The following is a 24,536-nucleotide window of genomic DNA, read 5'->3' as shown; positions in this document are numbered from 1 at the left end:
AAAATTATCCTACGATATCTGCCTTGGTTTCTTTATAATTATTGGGTTTTATTGCTTTTTTAACATCTACATTTTTCTTTCTTTAGTAGAATTTCTATTTTTCTTTTTTCACGATATAGAAATATCTGAAGCATGTAACAACTATCCCTCGCCGAGTCTATTACTGTCAATTGCTGTCTCGCTTATTGAAATTTTTTTGGAATATGAATTTTTATGCCCTTGTGTAAAATTGTAAATCGGTAGCGTAGTTCGCAATGTATATTTTTCCACGTTTTTAATCCATATTGGATATTAACTATCAAATACATTAATTTCTGCGGAGTTCTGTATACTTGATTTAATAATACATCGAATTCATCATTGCTTGGCTTTGTATATAGTATAACGAATAACGAAATTTAATACGGAAATTTCGATGGAAGTTTGAAGCTAAATACGGATCTGACGTATGTTTAATCGAAATATAAATATTTAAATACAAACACCCTGTTTCGTTTAAAGTTACATCGTGTAAATTTCCTAAAAAAATGTTAACATAATATAAAACATTGATAAATGAAACGATCTTACGATTTGCCAACGCTCTTCAGTTGAAAAACACGTTATCAAAGCATAACTATTATATGATGCGATCAAGGTTAAACAGAGAAGAGAAATATAAAAAGATAAATGAAATATATTTCGATAAGCATGATTAATCCTACGAATGGATTACTCACTTGTATAAACTAGTATTCGTACAGAATTTCGACACCTATATGTCAACAGTACCAGACTTTACATATCGATAAATTTCATTCGTCGAAATTTTCCCTCCAAGTCACTTTCGGTTCGAGAACGTTCCGATGTAACGTGTCAGAAGGATAATGGTAACTAAATTCCGGCTGAAACAAAACTGAAACAATACGAAGTGTCGTTCTCGAAGCGAGAGGATTTTAGCGCAGTTAATCAAGGGCTCTCGTCCCATCAGTCGCGGAAAACGCGTGGCGGCCGTGGTCAGGAGTGAAATTTAAATGGTAATTTTCAGCAGGATTACACGCTGTGGAATTATTCGTGGTCCTCACTTTCGCAGCCCCGGCCGGCTAATGCCGCCTTATTTTCATTGCGTTCAGTCGGCCGTGCTATAAATAATACACGTTACTTCCTTTGCGAGCCGCGTTCATCACATTTATAATACACTTGAGATAGGTATCCGCCGTGCATTCGTTGGATACGGCCATCGTATAATTTTAACGCTACCGCCTGGCCTTTTACGTTTACGAGGGTCGTTTGCCATTGCATTAATTTCTCCGTTCGTCCCGCAACGTTTCGAAACACGTGTCCGCGTTTCTGAAACTAGGCGCGTTTCGTTGTTCGCGCCACTTCGTATCAGCCCTCGGCTGCAATCGATACAACACACATCCGTACACGATGGCAAACTGTACGCGTTCATAACGTGCGTTCATTGAATAAATCGCGTCTGTGTATCTTTGCTCCGTTACTCTCTCCCGTTTTTCCTCCTTTTTTTCTTTTTTCAGCTTTTTTCGTTAGCAGGCTCTATTACGTGTGACAAGATTTGCAAGTGTTCGCGTGTACGCGCGAATAAGCGACGATACAACGACGTAGAAAATAGGAGAGAAACCGAAAAAAAGGAAGAAAGAATGATACGCTTTACCAGCCACAAATGGAACACCATTTATCGTCGTTTCAATTGTTTTATTTCCGGATCGGATTTTATTTACTGCGGAGTAATCGAAATTGCAGTCGGTCGTAGTAAAAATTATATAGAGAGCGCGTACGGCGAGAGCGGACGCTGTCGCGTCTACGTTACAGAGTGAAATGTTGCATGGATAAATCGTAACCCGTACGAGGCTAGTTCAAATATTATTTTTCCGCTGTTTGTTCCACGGTAGAGTTCACACTGAAAATGTACACGCGCGGATTAATCAAATACAAGCGAGACATGTAAAAGCGAAGTTACGATAATGTCACCTTTTCGGAGTCGTCGCGGAATTTTTTGGAATAGATAATGTAGCATTCTTATTCGTAAAAAAGAACTAGACGAGAGTAAAAGGAGGAAATTGCCGAGGATGTCTCTGGTTTTCGTCTCGACTCTAGAGGGTATCGCAGATATGTGCAAGATCTAACGGTAACTCGATAAAAGTTAATTTTTATGGTTCGAGCAGGTGATACGCTTTTAAGCGATAGGTCTAAACGCGAACCTGGCCAAACTTGGACACGGTACAACGTACCTAGATTTAAAGAAAAAGAACGCGATAGAATACAATATTGGTGTTCTCCTTACATTACTGTCGCATATTATCGTAATCGTGCGCTCTATCGTAATCGTATCTCGTGATTAACGTGATTTGATATCTATTTAAGTTAGTACTCAAGCATCGATTAATTTTCCTTCCTCTATATGTTTTTCCTCCTACGACCACATCTCCGTTTCGTTCGTCTCACCAACTCCCGATTCACTTTCTTTCTCGGCTCACGGCTCTTGTTTCACGCGAGTTTCTACCTACCGGAAACGAAGAACGTAAGTTCGCACCGTGAGAGTGGTTCGGCAACCTTTCTCGCCCGTTGGAACAAAGAATCAAGAGATAGAGTCAAGAGAAAATTTTGTTACGGGCAATCAATGTCGACACGACGTGGACCGGAAACTATCGGAAAGTTCGCAGCCGTGTGAGACAACGAAGGACGAGCAAAGAGGAAGAGACGAGAAAAATAGGGGGAGCAAACGTGATCGAAGTTTGTCACGATCGTGCGATGGCGCTCACGCCTACGCGACGCACCCACCTGAACGATATAATTTATGTAATATTTCTATGCTCGTATCAAGTCATCGTCAATGTCTTATCAGTTCCGCGAAGAAGTTGATTGTTCTGATTTAAAAGCATACGGTATAGCGTTGGATCTTCAGTCGAGAACCATGTGGCGGATGTTGTTGCTGCTCTGCACGGTGCAATACGCGCTCTGTTTCCAACCTCGGATTATAGGAGGACAGGACGCGTACATCGCCGACTATCCATATCAGGTGAATTGATCACGGTTTACGCAATTTTGTCGCTAAACATCGAGGAAACCCATGACCAAGTTTCTCTGTATTAGGTATCCATTCACGATCAACAAAAACTGTTATGCGGAGGCTCCATAATCAGTCAAAATTGGGTGTTAACGGCGGCACATTGCGTTTCGAGGTTCGTATAAGTAGAGTAATGAAACAATTCGCCACCGAATAGATAATTTACTAATTATCAGGGCGCACGATAGTCGCGTAACGATGACTACTCACACGTTAAATTGTAATTTTCTTATAGTTTAGGGGCCTGGGAACTTAAAATTCGTTTGGGTAGTACTTTTTACAATAAAGGTGGCACGGAGATCAGGCAGGGGCTTCAGGTAATTCGCCACCCGAAATACAATAGCAAGACATTGGATTACGATGTTGCTTTGATAAAGGTACGTTTCTTCACACCTAACTTTCCAAGTACATTCTAATTTTTTGAGCGTACAGTGTTTCATTGTGTTTGGTGTCTCCTTTTCGTTTATCGAAATTTATATACTTAAATCAACCTCTGTTTATTTACACCGCGGAAATTTCTTCTAATTGTTGATAGGTGTTTCCTTTTACTAGTCAAAAAGTATAAGATACGATATTCGTGTTATGATATAGAAAAGGAAATCATTTCTGATCAAGAGCATTTCTAACGATTATTCGATAACATTGTGTTAGTTTGTTTTCCAGTTGTAATACGTACGTATAATCAATCAAATGTTTCTCAAACCTGCCAAAATTTTTCTCGAATAATTTTGGTCACAAAATTTTGATGACCCAAACTAATATACCACGTACTGTGATAAACAAAATTCTACTTATCATGCATCTAAACAGTTACAAACAGTTGTAACATTTTTAGTCTGTCAACATTGATGAAAATTAATCCCTGTTACGTTCCTATCTCTTATCTACGATACATACGTACAATAGTAAGTCACGATCGAAATACAGACTTTTGAAGGAAACTGGAAGATCTTTGATCCGAACAATATCTGTCGACTACATCTTTACTTTATTCTCTCGTATCTTTTCCGCAAGAAATCACGTAATTCTACGAGTACACAAGTACTTGAAAATTTGCCATTAAAAAATAGAGTTAAATCTACACTGTCACCTTAGAGGGTCCTACTCGATCGTAATTTGTAAATTCCATAGACGTCAAACTTAGAAACGATATCTATTCGTAGTTACCTCAGAAGATACCTACAAGCCAAACCATAAAACCGGTCACCCTGGCGTCTTATTCGAGCTCGGTAAATGCCAGAGAAAAAGTAGTGGTGACAGGATGGGGATATGTGACGGTAAGTTTTTGGCTCACCGTCTTGGATAAACCCGCGTTTGACGCGATCGCTTGACAGTTTGGTCAACGTTCACGTTCGTCGAAACTGATGACGTGTAAATATTAAGATTTGTACGTCGATCGGTTGACAATATTCGCTCGTCATGGCAAATATTTGTGGCGCGAGACGCTCATTTGCGCTGCTTCGAACGCGCTTCACGGACGTTCCGCGCTTCGGAACGATATATTATTCCGAAGATAATATTCCATTATGTACTCGTAGGAGAACGGTCCGATGTCGACCTCGTTGAAAAAGTTAACGTTACCTGTCGTAGACCAAAAGGAATGCAAACAGATTTATAGTAACGCAAACATCACGATCACGGACAACATGATATGCACGAGCAGTTTGAACGCAGAAGACGCTTGCAAGGTAAATTTCTAAAAGAATTTCTTTTATTCTTTGTTTCTTTTGTTTCAGAAAGTTTTATCGTATATTATGATATCGAAGGTTTGCTAGATTCGATACTATTAACGAAACTATTGAGAAACGAGATTTATTTTTATTGATATCTTTAATATCGCACGACCCACCTTTGTGATTTACCTTTCCACGTACCACAGGGTGATTCCGGAGGGCCGTTAGTGTATAACAAAGTCCAAATTGGCATCGTGTCTTGGTCCTTGGGCAAATGCACAGATCCCAGGTTTCCCGGAGTGTATACGCGAGTTTCTGCTGTGCGACAATGGATAAAGGAGAACACGCAAGTGTAAAGTTAATGTTCCTCGGCGTCGGCAATCTCACAAGCCTTAAATTTACAAATAGAGTCAGTAAATTTTTGATAAAGACAGAGAATAAAAGTACGTCGAGGAGTTCTATCTATTATCAATCCATCAAATTAATGTACGAGTTTTAGCGATTCAGTTTTATTCGCGTCGTCATTTCGAGATACGATGACACAAATTTAACCGTATATATAGAAAGACAGGAAACGTTATATAGGGAAAATTCTCCCTACACTTAGATTCATCTTGTTCTGTTTTATTCTGTTCTGTTTCCTTTTCTAGAAACGATATATTAGAGTTCTTTAAATATCTCAAATATTGATAATTAAAGGATTCATCAAATAAAAAGGATTAAACGTCAAAGTATGATATGAAACGTCAATGATTATCGATCTAGTATCGAGTCTTTTTTTTACTCTGGCTTATATACATACCTCGCATCGAATAATCTTCTTATGGGTCTGATACGAATGGGACTTTCGGCAATTGCGCGATTCAAATGGTGATTTAGAAGTAAAAAACGAAAAGAAAAGAAAATGAAAAAAGTTAGATGAACTAGACGAACTCATCAGCGAGGCTTATTTAGCAGACTGCGACGTGAATGCGGGAACGTTCAATATTGAAAGGATTCTTCTTTCCCGAGCGTATGCGTGATTTTACTGCTGGTTTGCAAACATTCGAAATTTCGACCAAATTGAAAGTAAATCCAGTGAGTTCGAAAATTTATAGAATTGCAAACAGTTTCCGAACCGTGTGATTCAAATGATTCCCACGCTGAAAAATATAACGTTTCTATTCGTTTTGTTTCCTCGAACCTTCTGTAAGAAACTGAAGGAAAACTTTCGTGGTTTCGTTGCTCGCATTCTTTACCGGAAACGGAGCAACGTTTCTCCTTGTTACGAGAAAAAGAGGATCACAACGGATCGAAAGGAATTTAGTTATTAATAAAGTTAGAGTTACTAGAGATTGGAAATTCTATTTGTTCGTTGCAGTTTTTGATATTCAACAAACACGATGTAGCTGAAGCGAGACAACAGGCCGGCAATAACATACGCTCGTTTTAATCGCTTCGCTTGAGATCGAGACACAAGCATGAAGATTATAAACGTAACGTTAATAGTCACGTTACTTTCTATTAACACGTTGTTAACAACCGATTATGTACATCTTTATATACTTATACATACCTACGTTACAATGGTTCGCGAAAGTAGTAGACACCTTTTACGAATATAATTAATATGTTTTATAAGAGATATTCTGAGACCCGATTAACGTACCGAGACACCACTATCGTGATTAGATTCGTAAAATTTGAAATAAATCTGACAAATCTATCAAAGTATAAAATTGTCTAAATTGTTATCACAGGATAGTTTATAGTATCTGATATTATTAAGCGTTCGAAAAGTTATACAGCTGTTAAATCATATTATTGAAATTTATGTTCGATTTTTTAATTATAAATAGAAACAATTAAAAAAAAATATATAATAGAAATTACGTTATGGATTTCTGTTATGGAAGAAACATTGAATAAAATGAAAACTCGATGGCTCAAATCTGAAACATTCCTCGTCAACGTAAACTTTCCCAACGAAAATTTTAAACAATTAGCGTCGCTGCAAACTCTTCGCCGACATAATTGTTTCCCGTTTCAACAATTAACGTTCTATCGCGCAATCAAGCAATCTTGTCCGAGGCGCACTTTTCACCGGCAAGCGTAACCATCCGAAAACCGTTCGCTCGTCTATTCTCCGCCATTTAAGCTTAATTCTTGCGTTAACTCCGCGGGCGTAGAAATCGGGTTGGATTTTAAAACACGTTAACCGAAATTTGAACGTCAATTAGCGGGTACTTTCCGAAAGTTTTCAACTTAAAAGCGAATTAACCGGGGCACGGTCGATTGTCGTTGCAAACGAAAAATAACTCGACGTAACTATCGCGAAATTCTCGCATCTACGAATAATGAGACGAGCACTTTTGATTGGAAACTGGAAATTTAATTTCGGTATCGCGCCAATCCGCTAACGGCTGATAGAAAAGTCGATCGTTGTCGAGAATGAACAACAATCCCATGCGATTATCGCGATTTTCGTATCCACGAATAAAACTATTTTCGCTCGAAAAATGCTGATAACGAAGCGATCACTTTCCTTCTTTTTCTCTCGGCAAGTGAACATTTTATTTCTCGATACGATGCCAATTATGCGGAGGCGTTTGCGGCGCTAATAAATTATCGGAGGAAGTGTTTCGCGAATGCCGTGAAGCAATTAATGCTTCTTGCATCACGAAGTACGACGATTAAGCAGTTTACTTTCCATCGGATCTGCCAGACCGCAGCCGATATCGCGATACTGTTCATTTTCTTGGAAGAACTACGCAATTTTAAGTGCCTTCGAACCATATCGATGAACGGTTACGACATTATCTTAATGGCGGCAGAACCGGAAGCAATAATAAAGGCCATTCGCCGCGATAATCAATTCGCCACGGATGCCTTTGCGAAATGGTGCTACTGTTAGCTGAATGAAAAACCTTTAGCCTTATGAGTAACCATTAATTTTACAAGAATAATGCAGAGTTTCGATCGATAAAATTTTAAACCTGCTTTTTACTCACCGACAGGCAAAGAAAAAGGAGTTATAGTTTATCGTAAAAGAGAAGAAAAGATTCGAAAGAAGCGAATGACAGCTGATGAATGAAAAGCTGATCGTGCTTTAGGAAGGAAAGTGAATTAATGATAAAAAATAAAACAAGTTAATTTGCAGTTTACGCGTTTGATTTATTTGATTATTTGTTCCAAGAGGACGAGCGTTCGAAAACTTTTTCATGCACTATGTGCCTTGTTTTACATACCACAGTATACAAAATCCAAATTTTTAATCGATAAAGTATTTTTATATAGAAATCCGAACATCTAAATTTCATACCTAATTATTTCATCCTTAAACAATTGCTTTTCTGTAACGACCAAAAAAGTTCTTTTAATCCAAAAAAGATGTTAACTTTCTATTACATATTAGTAAATATTTCCTTAGTCATAAAGATATTTGCTAGTTATAATAATAAATATTTAGGAAGTTTGTGGGAAATGTAAACTCCTTAAAAAGTGTTTTCAGTTTTAAAACAGCATAGGTGCACATTGATATGAAAATATGCACACAGTTACTGAATTTCAACGATACATTTTGAAGAGATAAACTCGTTTAAATATATGAATATACGTACATTTACAAATTTCTTCCATTACATGTTTATGCTCGTAACCGCGCGGTGCGCGTTGTACGATTTATCTTTTCCACATTTACAAAATGCAACTTTTAATGGCAACAAAGTATCCGTTATTATCGTGTAACATTAATCCTCTTTAACAGCCGTCTTGTACTTCCAAAACGAAAACGTCAGTAAGTTAAAATCAGAAACCATTATTTGATGAAAAACACATTACGACATTACTCTTTTTACGGCTAACTTCGTGTTCCAACGAATAAAAATTCGTATTCGAAATCCTTATTCTATCGTTCACAATACGAAACGCTCGAGTAAATTATCCGCGTGAAATCCATCCATTCAAACACATAGTCTAAGCTTTTCAAAGCTAGAAATTATTCCGATTCAACAACTTATGCGGTCATTCGAAAGTTTGGATATACGTATATGTCCCATTTTTATTTTATATTCAAAAGAAAGAAGAAATGAACATTTAAAACGAAATTCTCAGCGTAAAATTAAAAGCATAAATCGCGCGTACCATTAACGATTCCCTCGTATTCTCCTTTAACTTGACAAATTCTCTAGTCAGAAAGCACGAATCGATCAAAAATGACCGAAAGAATTCAACGAGAATTACGATATAAAATTTATAACACTACAGTTCACAGTTTCATCAACTCTCTCTCTCTCTCTCGATCTCGATCTCTCTCTCTCGAGCTCTCCTACGAGAAAGTTAAGAAACATGCTGTACGTATGCAGCGCGATGCAGCGTGTAAGTCGGTTCTGCTCGTTCTCGCCTTTTCTTGTCGGAGGCAGAAGGCCGTTCGTTATCGAGAATTATTAATTTTACGACTGACTCGGACGTGCTTGAGACCTTCCGTCGGTATGCCGTTGCATAAACGATTTTGCAGCTTTGCACAGATGGCTGGCTCGTAAAGGGCGGCGGAAACAAGCGTCGCCATTGTACGTGCCGGCGTTGATCGGCATCTTCGTCTCGTAAAGAGAGCCCGATTCTAACAGAGAATTCACCCTGGCCGATTGCGCGTTCGTAAGAATCATGTCAGACTCGGCATACTAATGCAACGGGCATTACGTTCCCCGAGCAATCGATATCCTTTTAACAACAGTCTGTCGTTGCCTGCCAGTTCGTCGGTTTCTGCATCGTGCGCAACGAACTTGCCTAATGACTATTCGATACGTTCCGTGTATTTCGAATTTCCCTTCTGATCCCACGGGTCGGTTACTACGATTCTTAAACGAGAGTCGAATTGCTGTTGTTGCTTGCGACGTTGCAAATCGATCGTCCTTCGCGCATATTTATGTCAGATGTCTAAGGCATACGAGCAATTACGTTTTAAATGTACGCGGTACGCGATACGTTTTACGCTGTCAAATTATTTCCACTTAATAGAACGATTTCTATGGTTGGTATACTTTAACAAATTATAAATTATAAATTCGTATATAATTGTCTTGTTTCTTCAGATTCCATCTCTAAGCTTCGTTGTTTCGCGCGAAGCAGCAACGATCGTTATCTCATGTTTTTCACATACGTAGCGACAATTTCCAGAGAAACAACGTCTTATAGCGTCAAAGATATACCATAACGCTAGTGGAATAAATATACTGCAATTTTAAACATCTTTAAAATTCTATTAAGCCGATGGTATCAGAAAGAAACGCGTGAAACGCTGGTGCAGAAATTATCGATCCCCTGGTACCGTAAATAATCGACCCACTAAAATGAATCGTGAAACTCTGCATGTTACATACGTTTTTTTTTTTTTTTTACGTGTTACAATGTTTTTGAAGAAGAGAAAAACAGTTGGCTCCAAAAGAAATGACGCTATCGCGCGGTCACGGCGTTGAAATTTTACTTTAGTCTTGCTGCTTTTACGTAATCGACGTGGAATTCAGGTCGACAGTCTGAAACTTTCGTGGATCGGAAATTTTTCTCGTGTTCGGGTAAATTGATACGAACGACAATTAACCCGAATATCGAAATAAAAGAAGGGCGAGCCTGATGGCGACCAGGTAGTTCTTGAACCAGGTTCCCGGCATGTATACGCCGCTGTTGTTATTGCAGCTCGTTCTACTCGCGCTCTCGCAGAATTTTTTCATAGATCGTACGTACGATTGGCCTGTAATTCGATTAAAAAACACTTTGAATGCTTGAAGTACTTACGAAGGAAAAAGCATATCGTTATAATTCATTCTTTCCTTGCTTTCATTCATCCCACGATTTATTACATTTTGTCCGTGATTTAAAAAAGATTCGAAGGATTTTTAAATTTCTAGTTAAATAAGAATTTATTAATTCGTATGGATTTCAATTGGTTAAATCGGCAACATCTTATTGTACGATATTAATTATTTATTTATTCGGTCAGATATATTAAATTAGTGTTTTTGTATCGTTCGTTTATAGTCGTAAATTATTTGCACGTTAAATTGCCTTTATTTGTAAATCTATTAAAATTGTTCTATCGTTGTATTATTTTTCTGTACCTAGATTATTGGCTCAATTTTTGATTTATTAAACCGAGACGAGCACGCGATGCTTTTAACAGAGTACAATTGTCTCTTACTCGCGATTATTCGATAGTTCTCGATTTAAGGGAAATCATTAAATTCTATGGAAATTCATCGAACAATATCGCGCTTTGATTAGTAGTTTTTCAACGAGCAGACAAGTGGAAACGCAAATTCAACTATTGATTCTTCCAGCTGACGAGAGTCGCATCGTAGGAGGCCAGCCAGCAAGTATCGATGAACATCCGTACCAGGTAAGTATTCGAAACGATCGTTGCCGCAATTGGCGAAGATTAATTGGTGGAAATTCATCGGGTGGAAACATTTCGTCTCGCGGCTTGCGCCAAAACAGACCATTAAGGACCGATGTATCTTCGTGTACAACGATCGACGAAGTTTTACGTTCGTTCACCTTTACCTGTCGAAGAAAAACATCGTCCGTCGAGTCCGTCCCTTTCTTTTCTTCCACGTATTATCTTAAGTTGCTCCCAAGTTCCTCTTAAGTTCCCTTCTTCAAGGCGAGCAAAATTAACCACCCGGAAACCCTCGACTTGATTCTTTCTCTTCGAGCCGCGTGTCATCGGAAGAAAAAGAAAAATATCGCGAACGTTTCTACTTGCGTTTTAATTTTCAAATTCTATAAATATGAAAAAGGGAATAATTTAGCGCGAATGCAGCTATAATTTTCTGGTCGTGACCACGGTCACGAGTTCGGCATTTTGAAACCCAGTCGCTCGCTCGTTGCAGATATCAGGCACGATATTAATCCTCGTTTAACAGGCTGGTCGTGTTCCGTATTTCGACGATATTTTCTCCATCACAAATTTCACGGTTGTTTCTGGCCTGATCGTCCGCAAAATTGATACACGCCGACTGAAATTTATAGGTGTCTCTTCGATTTAACAATCGTCACGTATGCGGTGGCTCTATCATTAGCGAGCAATGGATCGTCACAGCCGCGCACTGTGTCCAGAGGTACGTACCCTTTTTCTAGTTTCGTTAACAAGCACCATCGATCTCGTTATGCAACGCGTGTCTATCTACGAATAGCTCTAGTCATGAACGATACGTTAATGAGCGTTCTTTCGTTTTGTTCTGATTTTAGCCCCTTGGTTCGTTTCTTTTCGATCAAGGCAGGCACTTCCGACCTTACGGAGGACAACGCCACTGTAGTCACCGCCGAAGAAATTATTACTCACGAGAGCTACGACAGAAGCATCGCGGATTACGATATTGCTCTGATTCGGGTGAGTAGGATTTCTCTACTATTTTTTATACGAAAACGTTGCCGTCCTTTTGATCGAAATTGATGCGATTTTAGGTTGTAAAATTGTTTGTAACTAATAGTAAAACGAAAGAAACGACAATTCTATGTGAAAGGTTAGCGAGCCACTTATTTTCTGCACCCTGAATTGTCGAATTTCATTGTACGCTACTTTCTTGGTATTTTCGTGCCTGTCTTTTGCATTTAATACTCGTATATCGCGAAATAAGATATTTATTTTTTCTAAATCTACTTTGTTTAACCAGAATGTCGACACAGTCTCATATTGCCCAATCGTAGAACATCATGTAGATTCTAAGATACAGGAAATTTCGAAGCGAATAAAGAATGAAGAGAAATAGTTTTCTACAAAGATTCAATATCTAGCCGTACTGCTTTCAAATCGATTAATCGAAATTCTGATTGATATTAAACACTCGAAAGTTCCAATAATACCTGACTGAACTTTTTAAAGAAAGGATCTTCGCGGATACCTTGTTGCATGTGATACAAAGTATGACTTTCTTAAGAATCGACACGTTCGCGTCTCAACGTATAACCGTTCCCTACAAACTAAACTCGTAAACTGTTCGTAAGACTGTAACGACGATCGAACCTGCAAAAACTTGGGTATCACGAGCAAGGTAAAAGCGTGACGACTTCACGCTCCATTTCGAGGCGGTGGAAAAAAACAAACGGTAACGAAAATCCGGGCGGTCGGTGAAGTTAGGTCTAGGGCAAACCGAGCGTCGATCGACAAGGTTTATTTATTAACGGGCCTCCGTGGAATAAAGCCGAAGAATTCAATTACCGTTTCACAATCAATTCCGCAATGCACAGCCTCTCAACGGTTGGCACCGTTCAAACCAATTACAATTTCAGTTGGAAAAGCGGTTGGTGTACAGTTCGCGGATAAAACCGATCCTGCTGGCACCAATAGCCGATCATTATACGGCTGGCAGCAATGCGATGGTTACCGGTTGGGGAATTTTGAGAAACAACGGTCCACTGACCACACGGTTACGTAAAGTGCAAGTACCACTGGTTTCTAGCGCTCAGTGTTCCCGTTTGTACGTAACCAGACCAATCACACGAAGAATGATATGCGCTGGTTATGTGAATGCCGGAGGAAAGGATGCCTGTCAGGTAATTCGATGTCGTTAATCCGTTAGTAGCTTTCTTCCATGCGAATCGATACACTCGTCATATTAATTCTGTTTTAGTCATTAAGTTAATAATGTTTCGTACCTCGGACCATGATTGATCGCTTACGATTAATCGATCAATTATATTCAGGTTTAGACCAAGCGGACGAACGTTCGCTATTCTTCCACTTTGGTATACTTTGAGAATTAAAACGCCACAAACGAGCGTTCTTTCGCCATTTGACGAATGTTCGGAAATACCGAATCGGAAATCGAGCATTCGCAGGGCGTTCGAACGCCCGGTTGCAGCTAAGAACGCACCAGAGATGTTCGTTAGATTCTTTCAGATGCTCGATTTAATCTTTACGAACGTCCGCTCGCGTCCCTGTTGCGTTCGAACGTTACGAATATCCTGTAGAAACAAGAATTCTAGCGTTATAGAAGAAACCCTAGTAACTCTGTAATTATAATTATAATTGTAAAAAAATTCCGCATACGAGAAATCTGGGATTAGGAAAAGAATCTTCCAGCGAAGAGTGACATGATTATCAGATATCAGTGTTACGTATATTGATACGACGTTCCATTGAAATAAACTCTTCCTCCAATAACTTGAAACCGATATATATATATATATATATGTTATATTTGCCGCGTTAAAGATAAGCAATTTTCTAATTTTTCTCAATAAAAGTATGATCTTGACAGGGCGACAGTGGCGGACCATTGGTGCAACATGACAAACTGATCGGAATCGTATCGTGGGGCTTTGGATGCGCGCGACCATCTTATCCCGGCGTTTACACGCGTGTGACAGTCCTTCGAAGTTGGATCACCGAGAAAACCGGTCTGTGAGCGTTTTCTGTTTATCCTAGTCGCGAACACAGAACGTTATCGAAGCAACTACGATCTCTGAAATTTTTCCTGCAAACAATTCGCGTCGCTACCACGGCCGCCATCCCCTTTGTTTACAAAGAGAGTGGAACGCGTTCCACGAGCACGAAAACCACCACGATTCGCGGTTGCTTTTTCGCAAATAATTAATGTGATCTCGACGCGCTGAAATGTCATCGCCGACTGCTTTTTGTTCCACAATTAGATCACGGGTTATGAGTATTCGATAATAAATGGTGTTCCGTAGCCCGATGTGGCTCGTTCCCCTTTCCACCACTCAATTACCGCGCACGAATCAAACGTACCAATTATCCTTACTCGTCGCAGAATTCTTCTCGAATATTTTATCTCGACGATTGTTAATAAGCGACCAATATTTACGTTACGTTTATAGAGGAAATAAGCACGAACCGAGGAATTGCTGTTCAGCGTTGCTCGTTTAAACGTGGCGAAAGCAGCGAAATCAATAACGAAACATGCGTAAATCCTAATACAAAAACGTAACAAGTGGTCCCGTAATTGATTCGGTTATTTCTCATTGAAAACGTCTATTATTTAATCGGAAATTTCCAGCATAAGAATCTTATCATTTTGCTAATGAACGATCCGCTGCGCAGCAGCGAACGAAAATAATGGACAGTTCTGTAAACAAACCATTTCTGTGTTTTACCGTACGAATTTGGTATTCGTTATAAGGTATACGTACTCGGTGAAACCCGCTAATTAGTTTGTTCGATGGATGTTGTTTCGCAGTTTAAATTCCCGATTTATAAATTCATCGTGTAACAGTTATTTCGAATTTTCCGTCTCTTCTACACAGAGTAGTATTCTCCTTGAAATTTGAACCAACTTATTAGTTTCTGTTTGTTCGTTCGAGCTGAACCAAAGAACGAAGATATAAAAGATGGAAAAATTCGACGAAATGAAAGTGTGCAGTTATACGCGCAATACAGGAGAGGAAAATCGTTCGCGAGGAAACAAAAGACGTACTTTCTAGCTTCGTTGTATTTTCATAAAGCCCTTTTACTACGTTCGACAAATTTATAAAGCGAGATAGCTTTGACATCGTCCTGACGATATACGAACGGGTAGAAGAATCTTCCACCCATTCTGCCATTCCTTTAAAACGGTAGAAGCTTCAGTTTGCCACGACTTCCGGGTAAAGGTTAGCAATGTTGACATTGTAGTTTCACGAATATCGTCTCATATATAGTGGATACCGGAATTTACCGAGATCCAAGCTAGGTAACTGCTGACACGAGTGTATACACCCGGATGTATCATAGTTTTACATCCTAATCCGTAGGATAGAACACCAATCAGCGTCTGGCCTTCCATCAGCGGAGCACCTGGATCACCCTGCAAGCAGACGAGGGTCGACGGTTTCAGTGATTACTTGTAGCTCTGAATTCTGTCTTTCTCGCGTACGATATCTATTTCTATTTGACTGAAATAGATGCACCCGTTATCGTTTGACATTTATCGTTCCAAACTAAACTACTTTGTCAGTTTATTTTTAGCTATTGAACGATTTTAAGTAAACGTTTCCGTGTTTCAATGGGGGAAAAATAATTATTTTGGGAAAGGTATTAGAATATGATAGAAATATATAAGAAAAGAAGAGTTTTTAAGATATATTAATAATAATAATTACAGAAGAAAACAAATAACCCAGTGAGAAGCGAAAGCGAACTTTGATTTCACTTGATTATTTAGATCTAGAGATGTAAATATAATTCGTAACTTTTTTCTAACATCAGTTGAAAATATCGTTCATGCGTGTAATAGAATTCACTAAAAAATAAAATTATTGAGATTGAAAATCGTGAGGGAAGGTAGATAAAACGACCGACGTGAACAATGGCAGAAGGTTATTTCAAATGTTAAAATTTAGCATCGCCTCGTCCGTTATACGTATAAGTATACTATGCATTATGATACTCGCCAATAATCTAGAACAAAGAACGCGAAAATTGCGACTGAAGAACGGTTTGAAAATTTTACTTAGTTTTGCTTCGTTTAAACGCGTTCGCATTCAAAAATTCAGCGTTCGAAATCTCCATCGCGTTTATCTGTTTTGAAAAGACGTGCAGCGTTACATAACTTTCGCGGGATTGTATTTCCAATAGAGAAATATTCATGCGAAAGGGACAAGGGAGGGATACAAAAAAAAATGGAACAAAAATTGGAATCTATTGGCGATAGAGAACCAACCGAAAGATATTTTTCTATCGCTCTGGCGAATTTTATTGTTATTACTATAACGATGGGGCGTGTAGGAATCTCCGCAGCTTTATGACAATTTTCTATTATGCACGATGAATAACGTTCACTTTCTATTCAGCTGACCGTATTCAAACGTTGCTTATAAACCCGAAGTATCTTTTGTGCATTGTATCGGCAAATCGTTAGCACGACGATTCAGTCAGAAATGGAACGCAATGTCAGATATTGGCGTCAATGATACCATCGATGGTGTTTATAATTAATTGGACTTGTTTGAGAAATTGCCAACCTTCTCCCCTTCGCAGAATGAAAAATAAGCAGGAAGATTGAAGAGTGAAGAAAGATATCTAGTAATTATATTCGAATGTAAATCTATTCTAAACTTCTGCCAAATCTTAGAAATAGGACGTTGCAGTTATGGAAGATACTTTCGGCTATGCGTATATTTGAAATCAAAGCCAAATGAAAATTATACGAGCTATTCAGAAGTCACATCGATCACCTGCATAAATTAAAAGACAAGAACGAGAAATTATTCAAAGTTTAAATCTAATTGTAGGAATTAAACTAGAAATTATTTCCAATCTCACGAAAGAACAAGATTTCAACGATGTAGAGATATATGAAATTTTGATTTCTCACTCTAGATCTGATCTATCTTAAAGCATTCGCCCGTGTATGCAATTAAAATCTCTTTCTCCCTTTAAAATACTCAAATCTAACTAACATTAACGCGCGAACGCTAAATTGCGCTTTTCCAACACACAAATGGCAAATGAACTTGCGACGAATCTATAATTATCTGAAATTCCTTGACCCAATGGATACCAAGCGTTCGCCGTTCGTTTCGCCTGCTAATTACGGATCGCATAAATTTTCAACCTCGATGGTCCGGTTTATCCGGTCTTTCCGAATTCTGTCCACGTACGAATCGTTCGAATCTAGATCACTGGATTTATCTGCCCGACGTTATCTTTGCCCTCGACTCAAAGCCTTGAAATCAAGTGCATCAGTTTGCTTGACGATTTGATTCGGTCACCGCGCCGCCCGAATTAGTCGAACGTGTGTCTCGACCCGGCAAACGTTAAATTGTTGATTAATTGTACGACCAAGTGTAAGCAGCCACAGTACGTGCAGAACAATTATGATCGACTGAGACTGTGAGATCGTGTGGAAAAATGGTACAAATGTGTCGAAACTTTTTGAAGCACAAAATAGATTGCGGATATTTACGTAAATTCATATTTTTATAAACACAGCCAAAGAGATAGAATCTATTCAGAGATTTATTTAAATATTTTAATTACTGTCTTAATTTTTAATACTTTTGCACGTTAGATGCATTTTATGCTCTTTTACATCTTCAGATTTGGCAGAAAATGCAACAAATACAAATGAAAGTTTCTAATGAATCCGAATTCTAATGAAAGATCGCATCGATTAATAGAAACGCTATACGTAAGACCATTTGTTCATTATGACCTATAAATTTTCGAGCAATTAATACGTTCGATAATTTCTTTAGATTTTATTTTATTCATAGCTTTTATCAAAACAGACCTGGTCGCTACCATGTATGTACCTCTCTAAGCTTTTCAATTACACAATAATAACAAATTCAATGATTTAATCGTTGTACTACCGATAACCATATGATTGAAACGTTAATCGAAATGTTGACTCTTTGAATTATTATCGCGAACGCGTTGTTAAGAGAAGTTTACAAAGGAAAACTCGAACGAATGCTCGTGTTAATAAACGATAAACAATGCCAATGGAATCCAAGAAATTTCAATAGCCATTGAATATTCAGAGGATAATGTGGTATTGGTGCATGAATCGGGCATTGTTGTTTCACGTATCATTGTTCGTCAAGAAGTACCGTTTCTAAAATTCCAGCTGCATTTTCGTGGTAGTTCGACGAATGGACGATTCCATATAAATTTACGATCCTAGATATATGTGTGTGATTTATGTGGTTGTCTTTTAAGGTTCATACCTTTCGGAGAAAATAGGTAAAAGAATTAGCTGGTTACACGTCGATCCTAAAAGATTTTAGAGGTGATTTTACAAGTTGTAGGTCACAAGTTACCAGTGCTGATAATGAAAAATCGAGGAAAGTTCAGAAATTTATCACGAAATATCCGAGAAATTAATTTTTGCTCTCGATTCTTTAACAGTACCTGTATCAAAAAGAGAAGTAGAGTTCGCAGACGATGCGTAATTTGCATTTCAATGATCTTCCCAAACTCTCTTGCACTCCAAAACTATGAAACTATTCGAACTCCTTAACTCATTGTCAGAACTTCAAAAACTTGAAATATGCAATTCTCAACCCTGTACAGAATCCAGTGCTTCTTCGGCGCTTCTGCCTCGCCTTCGTTTACAACGAACCATAGTAAAAATAACTCAACTTTGTTAAACGATTTTTCTTTGCCCAAGATGCTATCTTCGACGAACAATTAGCTCAACTTTCCCTAAAACATCCACTCGATCATTTATGCTGAACAATCAACCATCCTGTTCGATCCACTAATTGCACGGCAAACAATGACTACCAAAACAAAGTGATCCGTCTTCCTTACCGTCCAACCTGCCAAACCAACCTTCGGTGGCACATTTTTGGGGACTCGTGCCCTGTATTTCGGAAACGGTTGCGGCTAACATCACCGTGTCATGCAAGCAACATGTACGTAACACAGTGTCTCGCATAACTGGGTCAATCACTGTAGCTCGAAAACGGTAGAAAATAGAAAAAGTTTTCGTTAGGCAAAACTGTCTATGTTGGAAATGCTGGTGTTTCGAGGATTTTGGGCTCGCCTCTATCTTTTTAAACGAAACTATCGATCTTTTTATAGGATCGATGCGTTTTGTTATTTTCTATTTAAAATGCTTAGATCGAAAATTGATTGGTTCAAAGGATATTTCAAGTTTAACTTTGTGGAACGAATTTCGTGAAAAACAAGGAAAGACATACTCTCGAGTTTTCTGCCATAAATACTACGAAATTAAAAGTCAAAAATATCTCCCACGCTGATCAGACTTTCGATCTAAGCGTGTATTAATATTATTTTATACAGAATGCAAAATTTCATCTGTCGGTGCAGAAAAACAATTTTTTAACTCACTAATCTTTAAATCTTATCTATAGGGAATAAAAAGACGCGTCGATCGATTTACATATAAAAATAAATTTAAAAATTAATCGACTTTCATAGAGAAATCCTTAATACGTTTTCGTATTAAAAAACGCATCGATTAGTAAAAAAAAACTGGTAGTTCCATCAAACAAGGTATAGGTGACGTCAAAATCTTTGAAGCTCCACACCTGTCCAAGTATCCACACCGAGCCATGTATCATTCGAAACCATTTAACTTTGCCTAATGAAATTGTTTCCCATCTTCTGTCCTACCAAAGCTATAATCTATCCCAGTAGCATGAGATATCCTGTATAACGACATATACAGGTAAAGTGGTGCAACGTATCAGTATCACACAGAGGCAAGCGTCGAGTGGCATCGCATACGACGAGGTCGAGGAATCTCCTTAGCAAGGCCCTTCAGGGCGCTTAACTGCCGCAGGGATGTCGCGGCTCGCGAATCCACACATCTCTCCCTTTCCTCTGTCTATGATCTCGGTTTCCAACCGCTTTCTGCCCCTTGGACCTGCTTCTAGGCCACGTTCTCTGATCTCCATCTTACCTGACACGTCTCTACCCCGCGGGTCATGTTACCAGCGCAGAGCATCGTCTGGAACACTGGCTCGTAACAGGGCATCGTCGAGCTGCAGGTACTCTGATTCACGAGCGGTACAGTTGTCACCGTGAGCCGAGATTCCGCCGGACCAGCCTGAAAATCGTTGATCGATCAAACAGATCACATGGTGCTTCAGGATAGCTAAGACAATGGCTTGACTGGATAGAGCGTAGTGTGTACGATCGTCGATGTGCGTGTATCAGGATATCGATCGTCGTATAAGACTGATCCGAACGAGGCTCGTGCTAAGAACGACGCTTTGTTTATGGAGATGAAATTTTTAGAAAATTTAAGCCTCGATTTAATTCATTGACTATCTTTAAATGTCTCTTTGAACGTTTTCAAGGGAAAAATTTTCATGAAACGAATATCGCGTTGTTACGGTAGGATAAAAATCGTTTGATCTATTGCTTTTGAAAATATCGCGAAATATCGTTCGCGCAATTTTGCCCGGGCGTTAACGAAATTGAAATGCGCGTTGTTGCTTGTTTCTTTATTCGGCAATTGAAAATTGGCCATCATAAAAGGTGTATACATTTGTTTTTTCCGCGTTCGCCAGATATCGTATCAGAACAAAAATGGAATCAGATATCGGGATGAAAGTGAATATTTAGTGAACGAGTTTGCGTTTTAATGATCGCACGATGACACGGAAAGATAATCAGCGCCGAGCATAAAACGAATGTTCGTTTGCTACGATTTTCCAACGCGATACAATGTTAAAAACACGGCACATTTTCATCGTATTTTACCGTGTTATCGGTAGAAATATTTTTACCAATTTATATCCGATTGTTGAATATAAGAATCACGTGGCACGGCAACGTTCCACGATACGTCAAAATTTATAAAATTAGAAACATAGATAAACGATTAACGAATGGTGTTGACACATTTTACCAAACTTTATTGACAGCACGAAGGTTTTATTTTATTAATAACATCAGAAACAGCACCTACCAGAGTGTGCCTCCAGCCTGTCACGTAACACGTCGTTCCATCATCGAGCACGTAGTCTTTCTTTTCCGGAAGTCCTATTGGCAACAATTTCTCGCCGAATTGTACGGGAATTCTCAGCTGTGATCCAGAAAAACACGATATAATTAAATATTTATCTCCAAACGTTTTCTCAGTAGCATTTTATTTGATACGATGTTTCCCTTATAAGGATAGAATCTGTAAATATTTGTTGAAAAACTTATTTTTCGCTTTTCAACGATAATCTCGGCAATTAACATCGTAAACGTCATTGGCACGTTTCGTCTTCAACTTTCCACTAATGCATCATCGCCGGACGTTTATTGAATTTTTCGCGACTACGTTGAACCGTTCGTTTTCAAGTTTCTGCCACAACGGGTAAATATTTCTATACCATTATCCGTTTGTAGAGGAGACAGGAGATATTGGATTTAAAATCGTTGACAAAGAAAAAAAGTAAAAGTATTTCGACGATATCAGGGAAAATTAGTTTTCTATAAATTTTCTATCGTTTTATATCGTGTAGAAGATCGATAGTTTACCGTACTTAAAAATAAGTGAAATCTTCGCAAGGCGGATGCAATTTTAATGGTTTAAGAAAATCTTCAAGAATGGAAAGATACGTTTGATCGAGAACAAAGTCAAAGAGCACAGCGGTATTAAAAAGTTGAAACAAGTATATCATTTGACTTTAAAATTCTACCAAAATGTTTAGCTTTCGTTCGACAAAAATCGCGATAACAAGTCAAATCGTTCATACCTTGATAAGCGCGATATTATTGAGCAGCACGTACTTATCAAAATCTTCATGTACGACGATGTTGGCCACTTCCAATTCATCTCCTCCGACAAAAAGCGTGGACGAACGTACTCGTACGGTCATCGTAGATGGGTTCGAACTGTAAGCAATTACGTTCCGTTATTCGTTGGCTAGTTCGCGCTGATACGCAATTTCTATAAAACCGCGTGCAATTCCGTGCACGATACTCACCCAAAAACGCAGGACGCCGCAGTTATCACCCATGATTCGTGCACTAACGCTCCGCTGCAAACATGTTTCCCGTATATCTCGACGGACACCTGTATCACACGAGCAATCACCAAACGAAACATCGTAATAGCGCATTTTCTATTCGAAATTATTGTACGTAGAATCGCAAAATTGAATTAATATACTTAAATCACAATTTGTAAGTATTTGCATGCATGATGCAATTTGATCGAAAAATGTATATTTTTCTATTTTACCAGATAGCGGATGGACTTCTCTTTGCTGTTAATTCTTTGCTCTTTCTCATAGTTACGATCAAACGTTCTTCTAAATTAAAACTCAAACAAACAATGTCTCTAAATTGCTCTAACTTCGTGGTTATCTATGGTTGATAAATACAAAATATTAGAATAAATTACTTGGTTTGCACATATATGTACAACCATACTACTGAAACGGCTGACATGCGAATACATACTAAGCAAGTTGAACCGAGTTCTTTTAATCTTATCGTCTTGACTATGCACAAATATTGGCGATCTTCAAATGTTACAATCAATATTTTGACTTACATGATAAGGATACTCTATGATGTTCGCATACTTGGTGTTATCGGACGCAAGAACTGCACAGAAAATACAAAATATTTAATCTGGTAATTCGACACTATTAACCCTCGACTGTTATCATTCACTCGTAGATAATTCATCACAGTTAAGACGCAGTTTAGACGCAAATTAAATCAGTTAATTTTAAGGTACATCCTTCTAATTTATACGATAATAATCATTAATATAATTAAATATTAAACATTAAGTAATTAAAAATTACTTAAAATTAAACAACTTAATACGAATCTGGTGCAAACGTGATACAAATGTAGTTAAATGTAAGTAATAAACAAAAATGTATTTGTGATACTTAAGAGTATAGATGTTTATCCACTTATGGAAAATTTCGAGGTGTATAAATTTAACGAGACGAAATTTAATTCCTTCGTGTTCGCAACTAGCGTTTTTCCAATCCAACCGTATTCGTCTAGAGTTAATGAAACTTACCATTTCCAAGAAGGATACAAAATAAGATCAGAATTTTTGTAACCATTTTAACACCGATCGACGAGAAGCAACGAGTAACTGGTTCGGTTATAGAGGCTATGACCAGGTTAAAAGTTGTCGATACTCGTGTGGGGCCAAATATTTCGTTGATATCGCGACGTTATCGATCATTATCCGATGTCCAAGTTCGTCGTCGTTGGAACTTCAAAGGAACCCATTTCACGTAGCCCGATAAATTCGGCGGAAAAAAAACGAAACGTTCACAGATTCCTGGTAAAACAGAGTTTCATCGACGCGTTCGACCATTCGAGTGAGATCGCGATTAGCGATATCGTATCGAGTCTCGACTCGAGATAATGGAACAATCGTGTCAAGATTAGTCACATATCCAATTTGGAGCAATTTGCAACTAATCGATCGGACGTACTTGATAAAACGTATTTCTTGTATTCATCGCGTGTGTACTTTGTGAGCTTTCGAGTGTCCGACCGCTCACGTTTTATATTGTTTTATCTGTGTCTACCTTCAATAAAAGCTTTCAACACATTTTCTTATCGAAAGGTTCGATCGAACTAAACGAAACGTCGAAGACCGCTGTCTATTAGAAATAGTACGTTAAATAAAGTATATTATCTCGCATCGCTTTTCTTCGTTCAGATTTTCATAATTATAGGAATTCCTAATTTTTCGTAATACGTAGATCTCGAATGAAACTTTATACGATAAATAGACTCGAGATTTTCATGCATTTACGAGAAATGCGAAAGTGCGTAAATGCGTATGATGCGCGTGATAAAAAATACTTAGAAATATCTAAAGTAGAATAATCGTTGCAATATTTAGATAATAAATTTCTAATAAAATTTTATATAATAACTTCAGACGATAGAAAAGTAAACTAGATTAAAAGTTATTAGAAACGAATATCGAGTGATAAAGAGAGAAAAGGAGGGATGAAAGACATTTCAAAGAATTTCAACGCTAGTGCAGATCACGGTAGCAGTTATCTTGATCGAACTGTCCAACTGGATAAACTATCGGAGAAAGTTGGCGGTACTCTGGGGATCAAAGGTAGCCAAACGTAAAAAGCATTTCGCGGTTAAACAAACTATTTCATCCGTCAATCTGTCGTCGAACGTCAATATTGTATTCTCCCTTTGTGAAGCGATTGCTGTCGCTCTGTTTTACAATTATAACAGAATAACTAAGGCAAAAGTACGTTCGTACAGTCCGTTGCCATTTCCTTTTCCAAGTTGTTATAATACGAATAATATGGCAGAATATCAGAAAGAAAAATATATCTTGCAGAAAATGACATATCAGGTTTGCAAGTTACAAAGGGAACGATTAATCGTTCGACTTTTGCGT

The 24,536-nt window shown here is 38.2% G+C and overlaps 3 protein-coding genes across 3 annotated transcripts; 2 read left to right on the top strand and 1 right to left on the bottom strand.

Annotated features, from left to right (window-relative positions):
• The first annotated feature begins 2,353 nt into the window (after window positions 1-2,353).
• On the top strand, window positions 2,354-6,661 carry LOC100646811 (trypsin-7-like). Its single transcript, XM_003402868.4, has 6 exons — window positions 2,354-3,019; window positions 3,094-3,182; window positions 3,303-3,444; window positions 4,231-4,344; window positions 4,606-4,755; window positions 4,947-6,661. Exons 1-6 carry the CDS (start codon window positions 2,834-2,836, stop codon window positions 5,094-5,096), a joined length of 831 nt encoding a protein of 276 aa, XP_003402916.3. The 5' UTR covers window positions 2,354-2,833; the 3' UTR covers window positions 5,097-6,661.
• A 3,686-nt stretch (window positions 6,662-10,347) lies between these two features.
• Window positions 10,348-14,268, top strand: LOC100651109 (trypsin-4-like). The gene is made up of 6 exons (XM_048406541.1): window positions 10,348-10,358; window positions 11,014-11,110; window positions 11,743-11,831; window positions 11,962-12,103; window positions 13,003-13,266; window positions 13,974-14,268. Exons 1-6 carry the CDS (start codon window positions 10,348-10,350, stop codon window positions 14,118-14,120), a joined length of 750 nt encoding a protein of 249 aa, XP_048262498.1. The 3' UTR covers window positions 14,121-14,268.
• Window positions 14,269-15,146: 878 nt separating this feature from the next.
• Window positions 15,147-23,498, bottom strand: LOC100646569 (trypsin-4). The gene is made up of 7 exons (XM_003402866.4): window positions 23,169-23,498; window positions 22,683-22,735; window positions 22,111-22,199; window positions 21,880-22,018; window positions 21,102-21,218; window positions 20,088-20,234; window positions 15,147-15,518 (listed from the first exon to the last, which is right to left on the bottom strand). The coding sequence occupies exons 1-7, from the start codon at window positions 23,212-23,214 to the stop codon at window positions 15,363-15,365; spliced, it is 747 nt and encodes a 248-aa protein (XP_003402914.1). The 5' UTR covers window positions 23,215-23,498; the 3' UTR covers window positions 15,147-15,362.
• Window positions 23,499-24,536: the final 1,038 nt, after the last annotated feature.

Source organism: Bombus terrestris, chromosome 6, assembly GCF_910591885.1.
Source record: "Bombus terrestris chromosome 6, iyBomTerr1.2, whole genome shotgun sequence".
Lineage (NCBI taxonomy): Eukaryota > Metazoa > Arthropoda > Insecta > Hymenoptera > Apidae > Bombus > Bombus terrestris.
This window is presented reverse-complemented; position numbering and strand designations above follow the sequence as displayed.

Bases quoted from the DNA above. Each gene is read 5' to 3' on its own strand.
- LOC100646811 (XM_003402868.4), top strand. From the start codon at position 2,834: ATGTCTTATCAGTTCCGCGAAGAAGTTGATTGTTCTGATTTAAAAGCA. The intron at 3,183-3,302 runs GTTCGTATAAGT...ATTTTCTTATAG, and splicing joins GCGGCACATTGCGTTTCGAG to TTTAGGGGCCTGGGAACTTA. The intron at 4,756-4,946 runs GTAAATTTCTAA...CACGTACCACAG, and splicing joins ACGCAGAAGACGCTTGCAAG to GGTGATTCCGGAGGGCCGTT.
- LOC100651109 (XM_048406541.1), top strand. The intron at 11,832-11,961 runs GTACGTACCCTT...TTCTGATTTTAG, and splicing joins GCCGCGCACTGTGTCCAGAG to CCCCTTGGTTCGTTTCTTTT. The intron at 13,267-13,973 runs GTAATTCGATGT...TGATCTTGACAG, and splicing joins GAGGAAAGGATGCCTGTCAG to GGCGACAGTGGCGGACCATT.
- LOC100646569 (XM_003402866.4), bottom strand. From the start codon at position 23,214: ATGGTTACAAAAATTCTGATCTTATTTTGTATCCTTCTTGGAAATG. The intron at 22,200-22,682 runs GTAAGTCAAAAT...CGTGTGATACAG, and splicing joins TCATAGAGTATCCTTATCAT to GTGTCCGTCGAGATATACGG. The intron at 15,519-20,087 runs GTAAGATGGAGA...GTCTGCTTGCAG, and splicing joins GCGGGGTAGAGACGTGTCAG to GGTGATCCAGGTGCTCCGCT.